This window comes from Callorhinchus milii, unplaced genomic scaffold (assembly GCF_018977255.1).
Source record: "Callorhinchus milii isolate IMCB2004 unplaced genomic scaffold, IMCB_Cmil_1.0 Scaffold1, whole genome shotgun sequence".
NCBI classification, from domain to species: Eukaryota; Metazoa; Chordata; class Chondrichthyes; order Chimaeriformes; family Callorhinchidae; genus Callorhinchus; species Callorhinchus milii.
Window position 1 is genome coordinate 108,779,398 of NW_024704742.1, and position 17,671 is coordinate 108,797,068.

The 17,671-nt window shown below is 39.4% G+C and overlaps 1 protein-coding gene across 1 annotated transcript in view; it reads left to right on the forward strand.

Annotated features, from left to right (window-relative positions):
* pcsk1 (proprotein convertase subtilisin/kexin type 1) overlaps window positions 1–16,252 on the forward strand; it is a 54,076-nt gene extending 37,824 nt beyond the window's left edge. The window contains exons 10-14 of the mRNA XM_007893092.2: window positions 2,906–3,139; window positions 6,073–6,230; window positions 7,181–7,314; window positions 14,330–14,491; window positions 15,493–16,252. Coding sequence (XP_007891283.2) covers window positions 2,906–3,139; window positions 6,073–6,230; window positions 7,181–7,314; window positions 14,330–14,491; window positions 15,493–15,861 — 1,057 coding nt within the window. The 3' untranslated portion in view covers window positions 15,862–16,252. The remainder of the gene's footprint in view (window positions 1–2,905; window positions 3,140–6,072; window positions 6,231–7,180; window positions 7,315–14,329; window positions 14,492–15,492) is intronic.
* Window positions 16,253–17,671: the final 1,419 nt, after the last annotated feature.

Below are 17,671 nucleotides of genomic sequence, written 5' to 3' on the forward strand. Positions count from 1 at the left end.
CAAGGCTTGTCCAACAAAAACACATGTGATGTTTACTCTCCTCTGTGGTATTAATCATACAAAATTGTAAAACTGATTTGAAGGTAATGTATTTAAAAAGTAGGTCGAACAAGGCATGTATTGTGAAATCTTTCAAAAAATAAATAGTGTGGTTTGGATTTGGGGTGACATGGTAGTCATTTGGAGAAAAAACATGTAGAGCTAAGAGGTCTCTAGTTCACTGACAATTTATTTTTAACACAAAAAAGCTACTTATTTTAAATCCATGAAACTGGAGAGAATAGTCTTCTGATTTATTTGTACAGATGTTGGCCATTTCTCCACAGCTCAGCGATCAGAATAGCTTTTAGCACTGGTCAATAGCTTTCAGCACTGTTCTGAAAGCCACATTTCATTATTGTGCAATTTACAAGTTGTGACGGAACAAAGACTATATGGATATGATTTCACACTCAACACGATTTACAATTGAGCTGGATTTATAAAACGTGTCAAATTGAGCCCTTAATTATAATCATGGCCAAATTTTGTTTGCAATTATTTACAGCATACAGATTCATTTGAATCTAATTTGACATGTGTCCTTTTTAGCCAACCTTAGAGTACCAGACCTAATAGAATACTCACTTTTTAACAGCATTAATGTAGTTGGGAAATGTAGTTGTTAACATATTAAAGCCAATGTGTTCAGTAAGATAAAATCTTATTATAGAAATGCTGAAATCACTGTTATCTTCTAACATTTAATGGGCTGGTATTAGAATCAAAGAATCATAGAATTATACATCACAGAAGGAGGCCATCCGGCCCATCGTGCCTGTGCCGGCACTTGAAAGAGCCATCCAAATTAATCCCGCTCCTCCGTTCTCTCCCCATAGCCTTGTAAGTTCGTCCTCCCAAATATCTATCCACTTCTCTCTTGAAAGTTGTTATCAACTCTGCTTCCACCACTCTTTCAGGCAATGCATTCCAGTTCCGAACAACTTGCTATGTGAAAACATTTTCCGTCATCTCCCCTCTGGTGCTTTTGACAATTATCTTAAATTATATTCTATATAAAATATAATGGGTATTAAAAAAAAACATGACTTTTACATCTAAATCATAGATTACTACATTCTTTATAATTCAATAACATGTCAAAACTTATATAGTAATAAATGCCATACTAAAGTGAAGGTTTCATGTTAAGCTTTACATATAAATACATTTTATTAATCATCTTTTAAAAACGTAAAATGTATAACGTTGGAACTGAACACAATCACAGACCTCACACTGGTAACTAGAAATTGAGAGAAGGTAAAAATAACAGTAATTTCTGCAGACATCTATCAACCACAGCCTCTAAACACTCTGTTTCTCTATTTATTTTGGTCAGCAGGGTATCTGACACATGCAGAAAGCCAACAGCATGCTTAAGAGTATCCAAACCAAACAGAGAATTCCATGCATCCCGCCTACACATGGAAATTCCAGAGATAAATTGTTGGAATCTCTATTTTTCAAATGCACCAATCTTTACATAAATAACTATCTTCCAAAAAGAAACAGTTATAAAAACAAAAGCAATCAAAATGAGCACTCTGCTGAATAGCTGATATCATGTAGAGAACATGGTCTCCCTATGTAGAGAGATAATATTGGATGATCAGCTCTCATTGAGCCAGTATTACACCACCAACAGACAGCTAAAGGTATATAATAATAATATTAATAATAATAATCCTTGCCTTTGTTATAGCGCTTTTCACGTCTTCTAGTATACATGTATACTTTTCCGTTTCCTGACCTCCATATATTTTCTCTGGTATATCTTGTCTCCCTGTTCCACTCCCATCATCTGTACCTCTCCAACAATTGACTCTGTGGCAGTACAAATCTGTTGTCCTGAAACTCCTGCAAATTCTCTTCTCTGGCTTAAGAATGTTCCTCTCCTCTCATAACCTCTATCCTCCCCTTTCTAATTTCCTATCACTCCTCTCCCTTTCACAGGAAGAGGTGGTGACCACGATATGGGGACATTACCAAGAAGCAAGACTGTCCTATGAGTTTTTGGTGTGTGACACCGGTTTATTTCTTGCAGACAGAATAGACCAGTTTTGGGAAGCTGAGATTGCTGGGCTCACTATCTCCCCAAAAATAAAAAAAATGCAAGCCTGTGTGTGAGGGAGAAAATCACAAATCAAGGAACCATAGAAATCTATTATAGAGGCCAATTCGACCCATTATATTTATGTTTGCTCCTGCAACAAAGCCATGAGCTTACACACATTTATCAAGGCACCTGTTTATTATTAATAATAGTAATATTTCTTGCATTTTGGTAAAGTGCCTTTCATATCAAAGCACTTGGCAGGATTTACTTTGAAGCAGAGTGTTTGTGCATTTGTAGGTGAACGTGGCAGTCCAATTGCACCCAACATGCCCCACAAACAGCGATTAAAAGAATTACTATTTTTTATTTGGGGGATTGTTGGTCAGGGCACTGGGAGAAACTCTTCACTTTTCACGTGGTGCCTTTAACATCCACCTGAATAGGCAGATGGGTCCTCGGTGTAACATTTCATCCGAAGCACCTTGTTTGAGGATAGGGAGAATTGTGATAGACATTGGTACGGAGAACTCAACAAGATCATGAGGGAGAGAGGACAGATGATTCGGAGAGACCACAAGATTTATTAATAAGGATTCAGAGTTGCTAATGTGGAATCCTGCTGTATGTTACAGTCAATCTGAGGGGGCCCTGCAATTTACATCTGGTCCTTCAGAGAGAGATCTAATGATTTTGCTGTGAGGCACAGGTAGCTACTGATAGGATTCCTTGTGAGGAATTCAGAATAGCTGTTGTGAATCCCATTGCGAGTTGTCACCTTTCAGTAGTGTGTTTTTGTTTTCTCAAAAGCCCAAATCTAACCTGGAGGGAGTTGCAACACTTGATTGTTTGGACCTCTGAATACGATCCACTGTGCAACAACGCAGGCTGGAAAAAGAATGGTGCTTCTCTGATGGTCAACAACAGATTCGGGTTTGGACTGCTAAATGCCAAGACACTGGTCGACATGGCAGATCCCAAAACCTGGAAGGGAGTGCCAGAAAAGAAGAAGTGCATTGTTAAAGATAATACCTTTGAATCCAGGTTAGGAATTCAATTAACTGTATCTATATCTTCTGAGGTTCTCTGTGCCATTTTTTTACAATTAGTGAATAGTAAATGATTTCTCAGGGCACTTGGCGCCAGAGGAGGATCCTTTCTTTCCTGAATGTAGTTTGCAAATTGCTCAGCCACTTGTACTTGCATAATAAAGCTGCAATAAGAAATTGTGAAAGATTTTCTGCTTAAATGGGTGAATATTGCTAAGATATGAGATTGGCATGGTTTGTGAGACCACTGGCTAAAATAGTGATTAATGCCTTACTAAACACCTCGCTGTGCATACAGCATTTAAGGAGCAGCAGATTGTGGCTCAGTCATTTCAAGAGAAGAAAAGTGCATATGCCTCTGGCTCCTTTATTGGTGTAACTGAATTGTCTTGCTCTAATTGTAGGCCACAGCGGCTTTAATTAATGCTGGAGGATGTGTCTGTTAGAGAATAAGTATCATTCTAATAATTTTCACAGAAAGGCTTCTCAGAGGCCTTGCCAAGCTAGCCATCTTAGTTATGACTGAACAGTCAGGAAATAAGTGTTTTTTAAGTATCAGGGATATGCCCTATAGTTGAAGTGTGGTGAACCATGTTCTATTTCAACAAGACTGTTTAAGGAATCAAAGACTTACATTATATCTTTAATTACTGTACGCTCAGGAACTAGTGGCACCAAGAGGAATGGAGCTATATAATAGGAAATGCAGTCACATGCTTATCACCCCGCTCCCTGTCAGCGACACAGCTACTGTTCAAATCTGTATTCATCACGAATACAGAAGTTTATTGCTTCTGTTTTTTGCGTACATGCTTTCATCACTTCTTATTGCTCGGAAATAATTGAAGAAATATTTTGCAATTACTGTGCAGTTTCTTTGTTATTAATCTGTCCGCATCCGTCATATATTCGGTTGGCAGCATTTCTGCAGTGACAAGCAGTTCAGGATCAAATTAAACTTCATTTAACCTCAGTTTTACATTTACTAAGAACCATATGCCATAGCTTTAGTTGTCTGTGGGCACATGAATTCTAATTTTATCAAACTGTAGGTTTGAGATTGGGTATTGAAGTTATTCAAGGCTGAGTAAAACAAGGTGCTTCACAATCAGTGTTTCGGACCCGAGTTGGGGGTCGGGATCAGGGAGGGTGGAGGGCAGTGGGGGAAAGGAGGGTGACCAAAGGCACGATCGAAGAGGAGGGTCTTGAGACAGGTCTTGAAGGAGGTAAGGGAGGATGCGAGGTGGAGCGACTGCAGGGTGGAGTTTCATAGGGTGGGGGCAGAGCCAGGAAATGAATGACCAATTTTATTTGAGGGATTATTGGCCAAGACAAATAGCATTAGTATTTGGAGAGAGGCTTGTTGTTCCTTTTTGATCAACATATAACAGTAAAACTAGTTTTCTATAAACTTGCAATTTTTCTTTATTGGGTTATCAGTGGCAAAAGGTAACTCGGGAGTGAGTTTTACAAAAAATTGAGTTTGCTCTCATCACCAGGCAAACATTGTAGCACTTCTCCAATGGTAGCAACCAGACACTAATAAACAGATAATGCTGAATGAGTAAAATCTGAAAGACTCAAGTTGGCTTCAGTTGGGCCATATCAGATAAATCAGGGGATAGAGCACCTTATCACTTCTTTGTCTCAAAAGACTTCACAGAATTTACTGTAAAGTGAATTGACTGTACATTTTGAGGACGAAACGCAGCAGCCAGATGCGTACAGCAGTGTCCCACAAACAGTCGTGGATTGTGCAACCAATTATTATTTTTTTTGATGGAATTTTTGGTAACAAAGTACAGTGGTTTCATTTTTTATTGGTATCTTTCTGTCAGCGGTGATATGATCAGGTTATCTTATCTCCACAGGAGCCTGAGCCCAATACCAAGCTCTTTCCCCATGGCAGTGAAATTACTAGCCATAAGCTCGGTTGAACCTGTTTTGCAATATTTACCTGTGATACAAATTGAAAAGTAACAATAATCTGGGGAGGGAGCTGATAGTTCACATACCACTGATATCAGCCCCACTCACCACAGAAAACCGACTGTACAAGCACTTGGGGGTGGGGGAGTGGAGGGGGATTCCATTCAGCATTGCATGCATTGGCTTTGGTGATGTCAGCCTTTAATGTGATTTCCCATATTAGTCACTCATCAGTAAATGCTCTGCGCATAATACTGAGTGGAATTTGTGCCCATTGATTATTTGACTGTCACCAAAAAATGGAAAATGATGAAATTGGCTTTGGATTATTTGCTGGGATTATTGCCATTTACCATCCACCGATGGAAACATTTTGCCTAATATGTTATAACTAATAGGAAACAGACCATTAATAATAAAGAAAGAATAGCTCCTGTATTTGAATGAATAAAAATGCTATAAACGTTTGGACTTAGAAGTTGGAGCCAGCTGATAATATCAGTCTAATCAGAAATCTAAATACAATCTAGTAAGAAATTATGGTGAAGTATTTTGAAGTTATTAGGGTTTTTTATGTACACAAGCTCAAAACCATAAAGTATTTCTGTTTTTGTAAATGTCTAACATTAACACCATGTTTGAGTAAAGCCAAATAATATCTTATTTATGCCAATAAATAGTTAGCATATGCAAAACTCCTTTTTGAACTTTGTGACAAGGATTTAAAGATGAAAGAGATGGCAGTGCTGATCCAGTTGTTGAATAGATGACTACCTTAACTGCACAGATCTGAGGCAAAGGACACGTTGTTAAATAAAATAAATTGCCATGAGGAATTGTTTTTTCCTTGTTCATTAACTTACATTAGATAATACATTTTGCCTTAAATCTCAGCCTCAGAACAGCCTTTAAAGCAAGTAAATCACCAGTACATCCTATGAATCATGGATTACATTTGTTTGTAGTTGTCTTATGCCAATTATGTCATATTTTTTGCAGAGTTCTGAAAGCTGGGGGAGAGATTATTATTGAAATCCCCACTAAAGCTTGTGAAGGGCAGAACAATCATATTATGGCTTTGGAACATGTCCAGCTGGAGGGAACCATTGAATATACCCGAAGAGGAGATCTTCATATCACTCTCACATCTCCTTCAGGTACATAATAATACTACTACTACTACTACTACTACTACTAATAATAATAATAATAATGCAGAGAAAGCACTTTTCTGGTGCTGTTCTCCAAGTGCCAGTGTAACCATTGTTTCTAGCATGTTTTTGTAAAATAGTTCATCATTCATCATTTGACTTTCTCATTCAATATTGGTCATTTTATATACAATTATATAAAAAGCAGTACTGCATGGGATATGTTGTCCAGAAATCTATTCTTGTTGTTGGCTGTAGACTGTATTTCAATGCTGCTTGATGGGATACTAGCTTAACTCAATGTATTAGGGCTACAGAGAGGGAATGTTACTCTGTATCTAGTGCTGACATATCTGACTTGGAACTTGCTTCACAAGGTTGCATGGTTGCATGGTTTGAGAATTAGAAATTGTTCTCCGTCTGATAGTTCTTGCTTTAGCCATATTCTCGTGTTGCAAGAGAATGACTGGAGTGATAAAATAATAATAATCCTTGCATCCTTGCACCATTGGAGTCCTGTAGCTCAGTGGTTAGAGCACTCACCTTTCAAATGAGAGACCTGGGTTTGATTCCCGGCAGAGCGAAACCTTGGGCAAGTTTCCTTACTCCACACGACTAATGATAATCCCTCAAGAAAAATCCTCCAAAAAACAATAATAAATTGTTCACTTCAATCCATGACTGTTTATGGGACACTGCTGTGCGCAATTGGCTGCCACGTTTTACCCACAAATATACAGTCGTTTCACTTTACAGTTTATTCTGTGAAGCGCTTTGAGACGTCTAGAATGCGTGAAAAGCGCTATATCAAATGCAAGGATTATTATTATATATGATATTATTATTTACGTTGGAAGCATGACTCAAAGCACTTCACCGGATATACTGTAAAGTATAGTGACTGTATTTGCAGGTGATCAATGTAACTCTGCTTTCATCCTTGTTCTTGAATCCAGGAACCAGCACTGTGCTCTTGGCTGAACGTGAAAGGGATTCCTCGCCCAATGGCTTTAAAAACTGGGCCTTTATGTCAGTGCACACGTGGGGAGAGGATCCAGCTGGCACATGGGTTCTGAGGATTACCGATATGGTAAGTGTGGTTGTGGATTGCTGGATTGTTCAACACTGTAGAATTTAGTTTATTTTAATGAAACATCATTATCCTCTGTGGTTAGAATTTCCCCACAATGTTTTCTGCAAATTTTCTGATAAACCTACAGTCACAAAGGAATACCTTTCTGAGAATATTAGATTGCAGAGACTAAGAGGCAGTTCACAAAACAAGAAGAAACCTTAGAATGTATCAACAGAGAGATTGTGTTACATAAAGTAAGTGACCAAGAAGTGAGCCAAAGGTTGTAATCTGATCACATTGTGATCTCCACACAATACTTTTTCTACGTTGCCAAGACTTCTTAATATGATCTGAATTTCCACCAGTTAATTTATAGCCTGCAATTCCTTGCATCCATTATGTTGTATAATATGGTGTCCTGTGGCTCATTGGTTAGAGCACTCGCCTCGCAAGCTTGGTTTGATTCCAGGCAGAGTGAAACGCTGGGCAAGTTTTCTCACTCCACAAGCCTCTATTTACCTCAAATAAAAATAATAGTAATAAATTGGTCACTCAATCCACGACTGTTTGTGGGACACTACTGTGTGCATTTGGCTGCCGCATTTCACCCACAAAATATGCAGTCAATTCAATTTACAGTATATTCTGTGAAGAGCTTTGAGACATTTTGAAGACGTGATAAGGTGCTATATCAAATGCAAGGATTATTATTATTCTCTAGCTGTTCATCACAAGACCAATGCAAAACAAAAGTGCAGCTTCTCATATATAGAAGGTTAGATCAGATGACAAAAGGAAAGCTCAAATAAAAAGGAAAGAGAAAAATGGAGAAGAAGATTTGGATAGCTATTTGGCAGATAAATTGCTTGAGATTTGTGAGATAGAGTAGCATGTGATTTAGTGTGTACTTTGGGTCCAGCCAGATGATATTTTCCAATTGTATACATCGCTAGGTAAGAATACAAGAGAAGTAGGGGGAATGCATTGCAAACATTAATACTGAAAAAGTTGTACATACCAAATAATGAGAGAATTTTACTTCAGTTTCCAAGCTGAATTCCAGGAACTGATCCTGCTTGAACATTCTATTTCAAACATCACTTTCAGCTTTTACCATGTTAGTAATCTTATTTTGTTGCAGTTCAGTGTGATACTTCTGTGGAAGGAAATGCTAATTTCGAGTAATTGGGATTTCTTATTAAGCAATGCAGTTAAGAAATACTGCCAATTAGATACTCATCTCCCAGTACCCGGGGGCTTCCAGTCAGCTCTATTAAGTGCTTTGAGACATCCCCTGACCTGAAAGGCACCATATCATGTCAAATTGTTGTTGCTCTTGATATTTTATGATTCAGATGATAAAATCTATAACTTTTTGGGGGGTGATAGGATTGATCGAGGCTGGACTGCATTTCACAGAAAGACTCCAGGAAAGGCATTCATTAAATTTAATCCCAGTTCCTACCAAGTCCATAAATAAAAAATTAAGTTGAAACACAATCCTCCTTAGACTGCCAGCTGACCAGCCCAGACTCCTGCCTCTCTGAGTAGATCAGTTCATTACATTTCAGGTCACACATTGTGACACTGGCGTAATATTACTTACATCAGGACAGCTTTAATTCTGCAACGTTGACACTAAATTATTTAAATAAATATAACATCCAAATTTTAAATAAAAATGTCAGAAAAGTTAGCTTTTCTACATGTCTTTCATATTCTCTCTCCAATTTTTGTGTAAACTTTACTTTGAATTATTGTTTTCCTAGTTAACGTGATTTCTACCTATTCTAACCTTTTTTCCCTATTTGCAACTTTTCATGTGTTTCCTATTACCTTCGTGCAGCTGTTTATTTTGAAAGGTAGGAGCAAAGTCATTCAAGTGTTGCTTGTTGGCCAAAAAAATCACTTGAAAGATGAATGAAAGATGAAAGATTGATATAGTTAGGATATTGACCAGGTCAATTTCTGACGTAGTTTATTTTTGTGTTTACATGGGGAGCTTACTGGCACTACTACAGTGGTTTTATGAACTGGTAAACTTGTCAGTGGATCTGAGATCTGGCAGCACTTGAATGAGTGAATTTATCCACAGCATTCCAAAAGATAAATGCCTTTCACAACAACAATTCATATTTATAGTGTAAAGCACCTTTCAAGTTGGGACGATGTCTCTAATCACTTCACTGGGAGCTCAAACTTTCTCTGAAAATAAGTTACAAAGAGTTAAACAGAGTCATACAAAATCCGGTCATTTTGCCCAAATAGTCCATGCTGGTGTTTTTACTCCATATGAGCCTTCATCCCTCCTATTCCCCTCTCCTTACACCTCTATTCCCTTCTCTCTAATGTATACATTTTCTTTTAAATACATCGATGAGGATTATAATGGCCAAAGTCATCCCAAAATAACAACAACAACAAATTGTATTTACAGAGCACCTTTCACATTGGGAGAATGTCCCAATACGCTGGACAATGAGGGGTTTGCACCCGAGCTGCAGGCTGGGATCAGGGAGGGATGGAAGGCAAGTGGGGTAGAGGAGGGAAGATGACCAAAGGCATGGTTGAAAAGGAAGGTCTGAGATGGGCCTTGAAGGAGGCAAGGGAGGAGGTCAGGTGGAGGTGTTCTGAGATGGAGTTCCAGGAGGTGGGGGCAAAAAGGCTGAAGTACTGATCCAGATAGTGAACCAGGCAGGGTGGGGATCATGAAGCAGGTCAGTGCCTGCAGAGTGGAGGGAGCGGACAGGTTAGTGAAGTAAAATACAGGACAAACATTTGTGAACAAATAATAAAAGTTGAAATACAAATATACATTACCTTTATTCTGCATCTGAGAATCATAGAATTATACAGCACAGAAAGAGGCCATTCGGCCCATTGTGTCTGTGCCGGCACAGAATCTACAGCTACGATGGAGAAAATGCATTCTTCTGCGTTTCCCTAGAGCCTGCTTTAAACGTTCTACTTTTTCTGTGAAGCAAGATTTTTATAGCGATTGAGCTGTGCATTAATTGAAGGGCCATGTCACATCAGGGAATTTTCAAACAACTTCAGTTCTTAGAAAAAACATGAACCTCCTGTTTTAAAGTTCAAACACTGCCATCAGGGAATAGTTTGTATGGCAGCCGATGTTAATAGCTGTTGCTGAGCGAGCTCTTGAATATTTGGTGTCCAGAGTTTACTTTTGCATTTTCATTTAACTTTTTAATGAAACTATAATTTTAAACAGAAAGCATGTACCCACAGGCATTTTAATCATGCCTTTGACCTGCACATTTCAGCATAAAGTAGCTCAGCTGGGAGGACTTTTGCATTTGAGTCAGAAAGTTGCGGGTTCAAGCCCCACTTTGGGACTTGGAATTCATTGTATTGGCTGATACTCCAGTGCAGTGCTGATTATCGGAGGTACTGTCCTGCAAATGAGATATTAAACTGAGGCTCTTTGCCTGTTTAGGTGGACATTAAAGATCCCATGGCACAATTTGAAAAGAGAAAGTAGGTTTAACCTGGTGTCGTGGCCATCAATCCCACATATAATATTGTTCATTCACTTCATGACTGTTTGTGGAACACTGCTGTATGCAAATTGGCTGTCGCTCCTGTTTACAAACACTAAATTGTTTCAGTGAATCTTGGGAAGCGCTTTCAGTTGGGTTGACAATGTAATAAGACTCTTAAATAAGAAATGTAAATGAGAACTCCTCCAGATTAATGAAAGTGTGTGGCACACTCCACACCTTGAGGGACCCCCACTCCAAAAATAATTAGGACAACATTCCCCGTGAGTCAGAATCAAGAATTCCCACAAAATTGATGCCAAAATACAGGGAACCCCATAATAGAACCTTTCAATATAGCACTCATTTATAGTGTAGGTCTACTGTGGATCCATCTAATTGAAAGGGTGGCATTCCTGACTTCTGACACTTAACCTAAAAAGCTTCCCGCGATAAAAAATTGTCTGACTTCAGGGTTGTCAGGTCACTGTTGCCATCACTCCTTGTGCATAGTATGCCTGCGTGCAATTAATAGGATGTGACTTTAGCTGTGACCTGGCAACCCGGGAGTCAACCATTGTTTTGGGCTTCACTTAAATTGTGGCCTTTGTGCCAAGTTACCATACTACTAGGATGTTTTTTTGTAATATTAAGCAAGGGCATTCTAGTAGGGAAAACCTTTTGAATTCAGGCTAGTAAGAGTACATTATTAATAGGAAATTAAATATAAATCTAATATAATAAGTATCTGCTTGGGGAGTGGGGGTGCGATGGGAGCAGATGAAAAAAGGCCTTTGATTAACTGAATGACTCATTGCATTTGTGGAATTGCAGTCGTTAATTAATTGGACTGATAGGAAGTTACAGCATCTTTTACGCACGATGACGACTCAGCTTCATATATTTCCCAGAGCTGGACTTCAGTGCTGATGATTTAATAAGCGGATCAACAGTCACAGCACACTGCACTGGAAGGGTTTCATTAAAACAAGTCCTAAAACAAAACAGGAAAGTATTTTCATTAAATGTAATGGAAGACATTCTTTAGTTATCAAGCATATGTTCATAAGCATAGGATTGATTAGTTATTTCTCCTTCTACAATGTAGGAGAGAGCTAGGGGTGAAAATCGAGACTTGTGATTTGATCATTATCACTAATGCTAAATACTGCTGAATGGTTCACCATGTGTCAGCTTGGCTGAGTTGGTCGCCCTTTCATCTCTGAGTCGGAAGGTTGCGGGCTCAAGCTCCATGCCGCCACTTTGAACTCACATAGTACAGGCTGACATTCACTGTTTTCTTACAGGTACCGTTCTTTAGATGAGATGTTAAACGGAGGTCCAGTTTGCCTTGATGTTAAAGACCCTGTGCCACTATTTGAACAGAGAAGGGAGTTTCTCCCCGTGTCCTGGCTAACAATACCCCAGATAAAGTTGGTCATTCCCTTCATGGTTATTTGTGCACACATTGGCTACCATGTTTGCCTACAAATACACAGTCACTCTGCTTTATAGCAAAATTCTGTGACTCTCTGTGAGATGTCCTCCCAATATGAATAGTATTATATCAAATACAAGAAGTACTTATTATTTTGTTATTGCTGCTCATAATTATCACATGGACAAAAATATAATCAAAAGCAGTCAATAGTTATCAGTGGCTGAGAAGTTGACCCTCCCCCACCACCCCGACTTCACACAGTGGTTGGAGAGGAGAGAAAAAATGTGACAGAAATGATGAAGATTTAAGTACTACAGTAATCATATGAATTAGGTAGGATAGGTAGGAAAATGTAGAATTTTCTCAATTTAAATATCTTTCTGGAGATTTGACAAAGCATATGACGTTAAATATTGTTTGATGTATCATTTTAACTGTAACTTGGGTAAAATCTCATCTAGGTCTGTTTCCTGCCTCTAAATGAATCATGCGCATACAGATGATTGCCTTGAAATGAGCTGTTACATTTGCAGTTGTAATCGGTTCTGTGGTGCGCTTGCTTCTGAGAAAGAGAGTTGTAAGCTCCGCTCAGTGGTTAAAACCTTTTCTGGGTCAAATGGAAAACGAAACAGATTTCACAATATCGGGTGATTTGGTTGCAGCTTGTCACTATAAACATTGCAATAACCAAATCCCATCTTCTTTATTCATTGTGTAATAAACACAGACTCCTGCCAGGAGATACTGTGTTCTACAAATTGGGTTTGCAGGATAAATTAGCCTGGCTGCTGCCAGCCTGCCTGCCTCCCGCCTCCTTGGCTCTGTGTCAGCTGCCCCTCACGTATCTTTAGTGGAACCTGTCTTCTTGCTGCTTTTTGTAGGAGCTACAAGTGTAGCCAAGTGATGAATTCTTTTCTCAATCCACCTTTAATATCCACCTCCCTCATTGGGGAAGAAGCCCACAGAATCATTGTAATAATAAATAATTATCCTTGCATTTGGTATAGTGCCTTTCACATCAGGAGAATGTCCCAAAGCGCTTCAAAAGATTTACTTTGAACCAATTTTATTTGAGGGATTGTTGACCAGAACACCAGGAGAAACTCCCTTCTCTTTTTGAATAGCATCATGAGATCTTTAATATCCACCTGAACGGGCAGACGGGACCTTGGTTTAATATCACATCTGAAGAACAGCACCTCCAATAATGCAACGCACCCCATCACTGCACTGGAGTGTCAGCCTAGGCTGTGAGCTCAAGTCCAAACTTAGGGCTTGAACGCATAATCTTCTAAGGCAAGAGGCAAGAGTGCTACTCTTATTATTATTATTATTATTATTACCATGCTACCACTGAGCCATATTGACACACATGGCTAACATCATGGCTGTCTTAAGTAAAACAGGGGCATTCCTGTAAGATACCAGAAGCTTCATGTCTAGGTGGGATGCATGGAACTCTCAGTTTGGTTTGGATACTCCTAAGCATGGGGATGGGTTTCTGTATCTGTCAGATACCCGGCTGACCAAAACAAATCGTATGGCAGAATGCATTATGTTCAATCTCACTTGATGATACTTCATTCTGTTGAGCCATTTCACGAAACATGGCCCTCAGTTCCTAATTCATCTCATTCAGAAATGGTGAGCAGAATTTCTTTGATGATTCAGCAAATTTATCCAGTTACTGACTAAGTCTTACAGGCCCCAGGTTCAATCTCCAGACGGCTTTGAGTTAACTCATCTGATTTCAGTCAGCAGTAGAGCACTGCAATTGGCCTCAGTGCTTTAGGTTAGAGCGAGAAAAAAATAACCAGGATCTCTGTTCCTGATCGCTATCCACTATATGGTGATATGTGACATCCTGCCCCCTCCCTCCTTCCCTCCTCCCCAGCACAGCCAAATAGCCTAATCACATTCACTGCCAAAGCCCAAATTTATGCACTTACACTCGTGGTTCCATTGTAGTATAAATGTACATTGCTCCTCATGAAAATTGTTGTGTCCTCCTGTGTGTAGTGGATCAGCCTTGCTCTTAATTGTCAGATATAAAATGTAATAAATTGTTTTGTTTGGCTTTATACCTAAGTCTGGAAGAAAGCAAAATAAAGGGAAAATTATTGATTGGAAGCTGATTTTGCATGGTACCTCCACCAAGCCTGAACACATGAGGACACCAAGAGTGTATAGACCTTACAACGCTGTCCAGAATGACAGGAGAGGTGTGGAGACGAAGGAAGACAAAATAGAGGTACAGCATTGCTCTCAGCCTTTTAAGGGAAAAAAGTCTAACCTTGTTGGCTGTACATTTGGAAGCAAATGATGCAGTGAGAAAGGGTGATTAGTGAAGGTTTTAATATCAAGTCATGTTACCTGTTTTAAATATTTTTAAATAACAATTCCTTGCATTTGATATAGCACCTTACATAATGGAAGGACACCTTGAAGCGTTTCACAGGATTTACTTAAAAGTGTTGTGGCTATGTATTAACTAAACTGTGATCGCATGTCCGTGTCATTTCGGGGTAAAAATACCTGAGTAGATGTTCAAACAATCACACCAGTGAATCCCATTTCTTTCTGCACCTCTCAGTGTTTGCACTGATGCAGGATCTGTGTGAATGAGTCGAATTTTTGAGGTTCTGACACAAGTCAAATTATTATTTTTGTTTTTGTGTGTTTACAAGTAAAGAAGTTGATTTTTTTTGTGGTGGTGCATCTGTGATTTTGTGTAAAGTGAATGAATTTCGACAACAGAAAATCTTGGCAAATAATTTAATTTATGTTTTCATTATTGAATCATTTATTTTATTCAGACAGTCATAGTCAGTAATACAATTTAACAAATGTGGAATGATCCTATGAAATTCATGTTACTTGGAGAAATTATCTGCTGACCAGATAACACTGTTTTCTCAATAAGAACAGATTAGAACCAGAGAAATAATTAACTTTGTCATCTAACTCCACTCAGTAAATGTTCCCTGCCTCGCCTACACCTCCATTGGCTGGCGGGCCTTCAGCCACTCTGCTCCCAATCTCTGGAACTCCATCCCGCAGTCCCTCCACCTTGCCCCAACTCAAGACCCTCCTCTTCGACTGTGCCTTTGATCCCCCCCCTGCCCTCCACCCTGCCCAATTTCGACCCCTAGATCAGGTCCGAAACACTGATTGTCCAGAGCCTTGGGACCTTCCCCCGATGTGAAAGGCGCTATACAAATGTAATTTTGTTGTTGTTGTTACTGTTTGCAGAAAGATGCTCCCGAGGACAGTAAGCCTGCAAATCCTGACACACAAGGGGATGTCAGTGAAGACAATAAAAGCACAGAAAATACCCAGGAGAAAGCTGTTCTTCGTCTTCTACAGAAAACATTGGACCAACAAAGTAATCACAATAACCTTCAGCAACTTCTTCACAGCAGAGTACCCTATGAAAAGTTGAATGTATCAATTCAGAGTCTTCATAGTGCCGAAAAATTAAACAAATACTCCCAGTTGAAAGACTTGGAGAACAGTCTATATAGTGAATATAATGACCAGATTTATGGCACCAAACCTTACAAGCATAGAGATGATAGATTGCTTCAAGCTTTGTTAGATATGCTGGAAGAAAGTCAATAATTATTAGTATGTAGGCAAAATTTTGTGTTAATAAGTAGAGAGGTTGATTGTTTTTGTCTCTGTGCCTCTGTGATTTTGTGCAAAGAAGTAAACAAATTTGACAGCAGACAATCTTGGCAAAGAACTTAAATTGTATTTTCATTATTTATTTAAAGACTATGACTTCAGAAGACCCACTGAATATTGTTGATTAATTAGAGCCTGCTTTGTCTTTGAGGAGGAAAATAGATAGAACATTTAATAATGTCTCTTTCAGGCTCTCTGCAAAAAACATTGCACAGGTTGACCCAATTATAGGGTGGTCATCTGGGTCTAATATCTCAGATGCTCTATTAAAAGAGAACAAGAAAAAGTGGCTGATTTCTGACTCGTCTGGTCACCACCGCTACCTGTGTGTTGTGTTCCTTCATGAAGTGCCATCCATGCCACTTCCTTCCCTTTGCATACATGCGCACTGCGCAGACTGAGACGTTAGCAGCATCTCCTGCTTAGTGCCCTGGAAACGATGTTGACGGTGACCAGACCACCTGAAAGTCGGCCATTTTGTAATGTGGGAAGTCATTTGGTCTGCACCGGAATCTGGCAATGTATTGCACTCCAGGTAACTATGAGTCCACGAGGCAAATGCATTAATAGTGAACCCAAGCCTAGTAAGATACTTAATAACAGGATTGCCCTGTATCAGGACAATTGGATACTGTTCTCTAAAGATAAAGAGTAAAATATATTCAAATAGATTCCAGAGTCCATGACTTTTTCTGATAAGATTACAAACTTCCCAGGATTTGTCACTAGGAAGTTATTAAATCTCAAAACCCTCCTCTTCGACTGCGCCTTTGGTTACCCTCCCTGCCATCCACCCTCCCCGATCCCGACCCCCAGCTCGGGTCAAAATCCCTGATTGTCCTGCGCTTTGGGATGTTCTGCCAACGTGAAAGACGCTATACAAATGTAATTTTGTATTGTATTGTATTAAGTAATGTGTATGTATCTATCTATCTTGAAGGTAAAAAGCTGTCATTTTGCAAATCAGTCATTATTTTTACTATTGCGAGCACATCATCTAATGCTGGTTAGCTAACATTGCTTTGGTATCTAATTTGCACTATTTCTTAACGGGATTCCTTAATAAGAAATTCCATTATAATTCTCACTGACCTGCGAGAACTCTGCTCCAGAGTTAGATTGCAGTCAGTGGAAACAGTCTTCATTTGCGTGAATCCCCATATTTCCTCATTAAGAAACCCCATAAAGAATTATTACAGTTTAGGTCACCGTTTTTGTGAGGGGAAGACTTCCCAACTCTTCTCTCCACAAGTTACAGATTATCCAGAACTCTGCAGCTCGTGGCCTTTCCCATACCAAGCTCCAGAAGCCCCCTCATCCCCCTCCTCGCCAGCTTCATTGACTCCCCATCCCCCCCGAGACTCGAGTTTAAGATCCTCGTCTTCACTTTCAAAGCCCTCCACGATCTTGCTTCTCCCTACCTCTGTGACCTTTTTACACCATACCAAGTTCAGCGGGCACTTGGCTGCTCCATGTCTCTCACTTTTCGCCCCACCATTGCTGGCTGTGCCTTCAGCCTTTCCGGCCCCAACCTCTGGAACTCCATACCGGAATTTCTTTGACTGGCTTTTGACCAGCTATCTGTAAAGTTTAAGTCTCTTATCCACCTGTCACAGTTGGGATGAGGTTCAGCTGTACTCAGCTGGTTAATAATAATAATAATCCTTGCATTTGATATAGCGCTTTTCACGTCTTCTAGACGTCTCAAAGCGCTTCACAGAATATGGTGTTAAGTGAATTGACC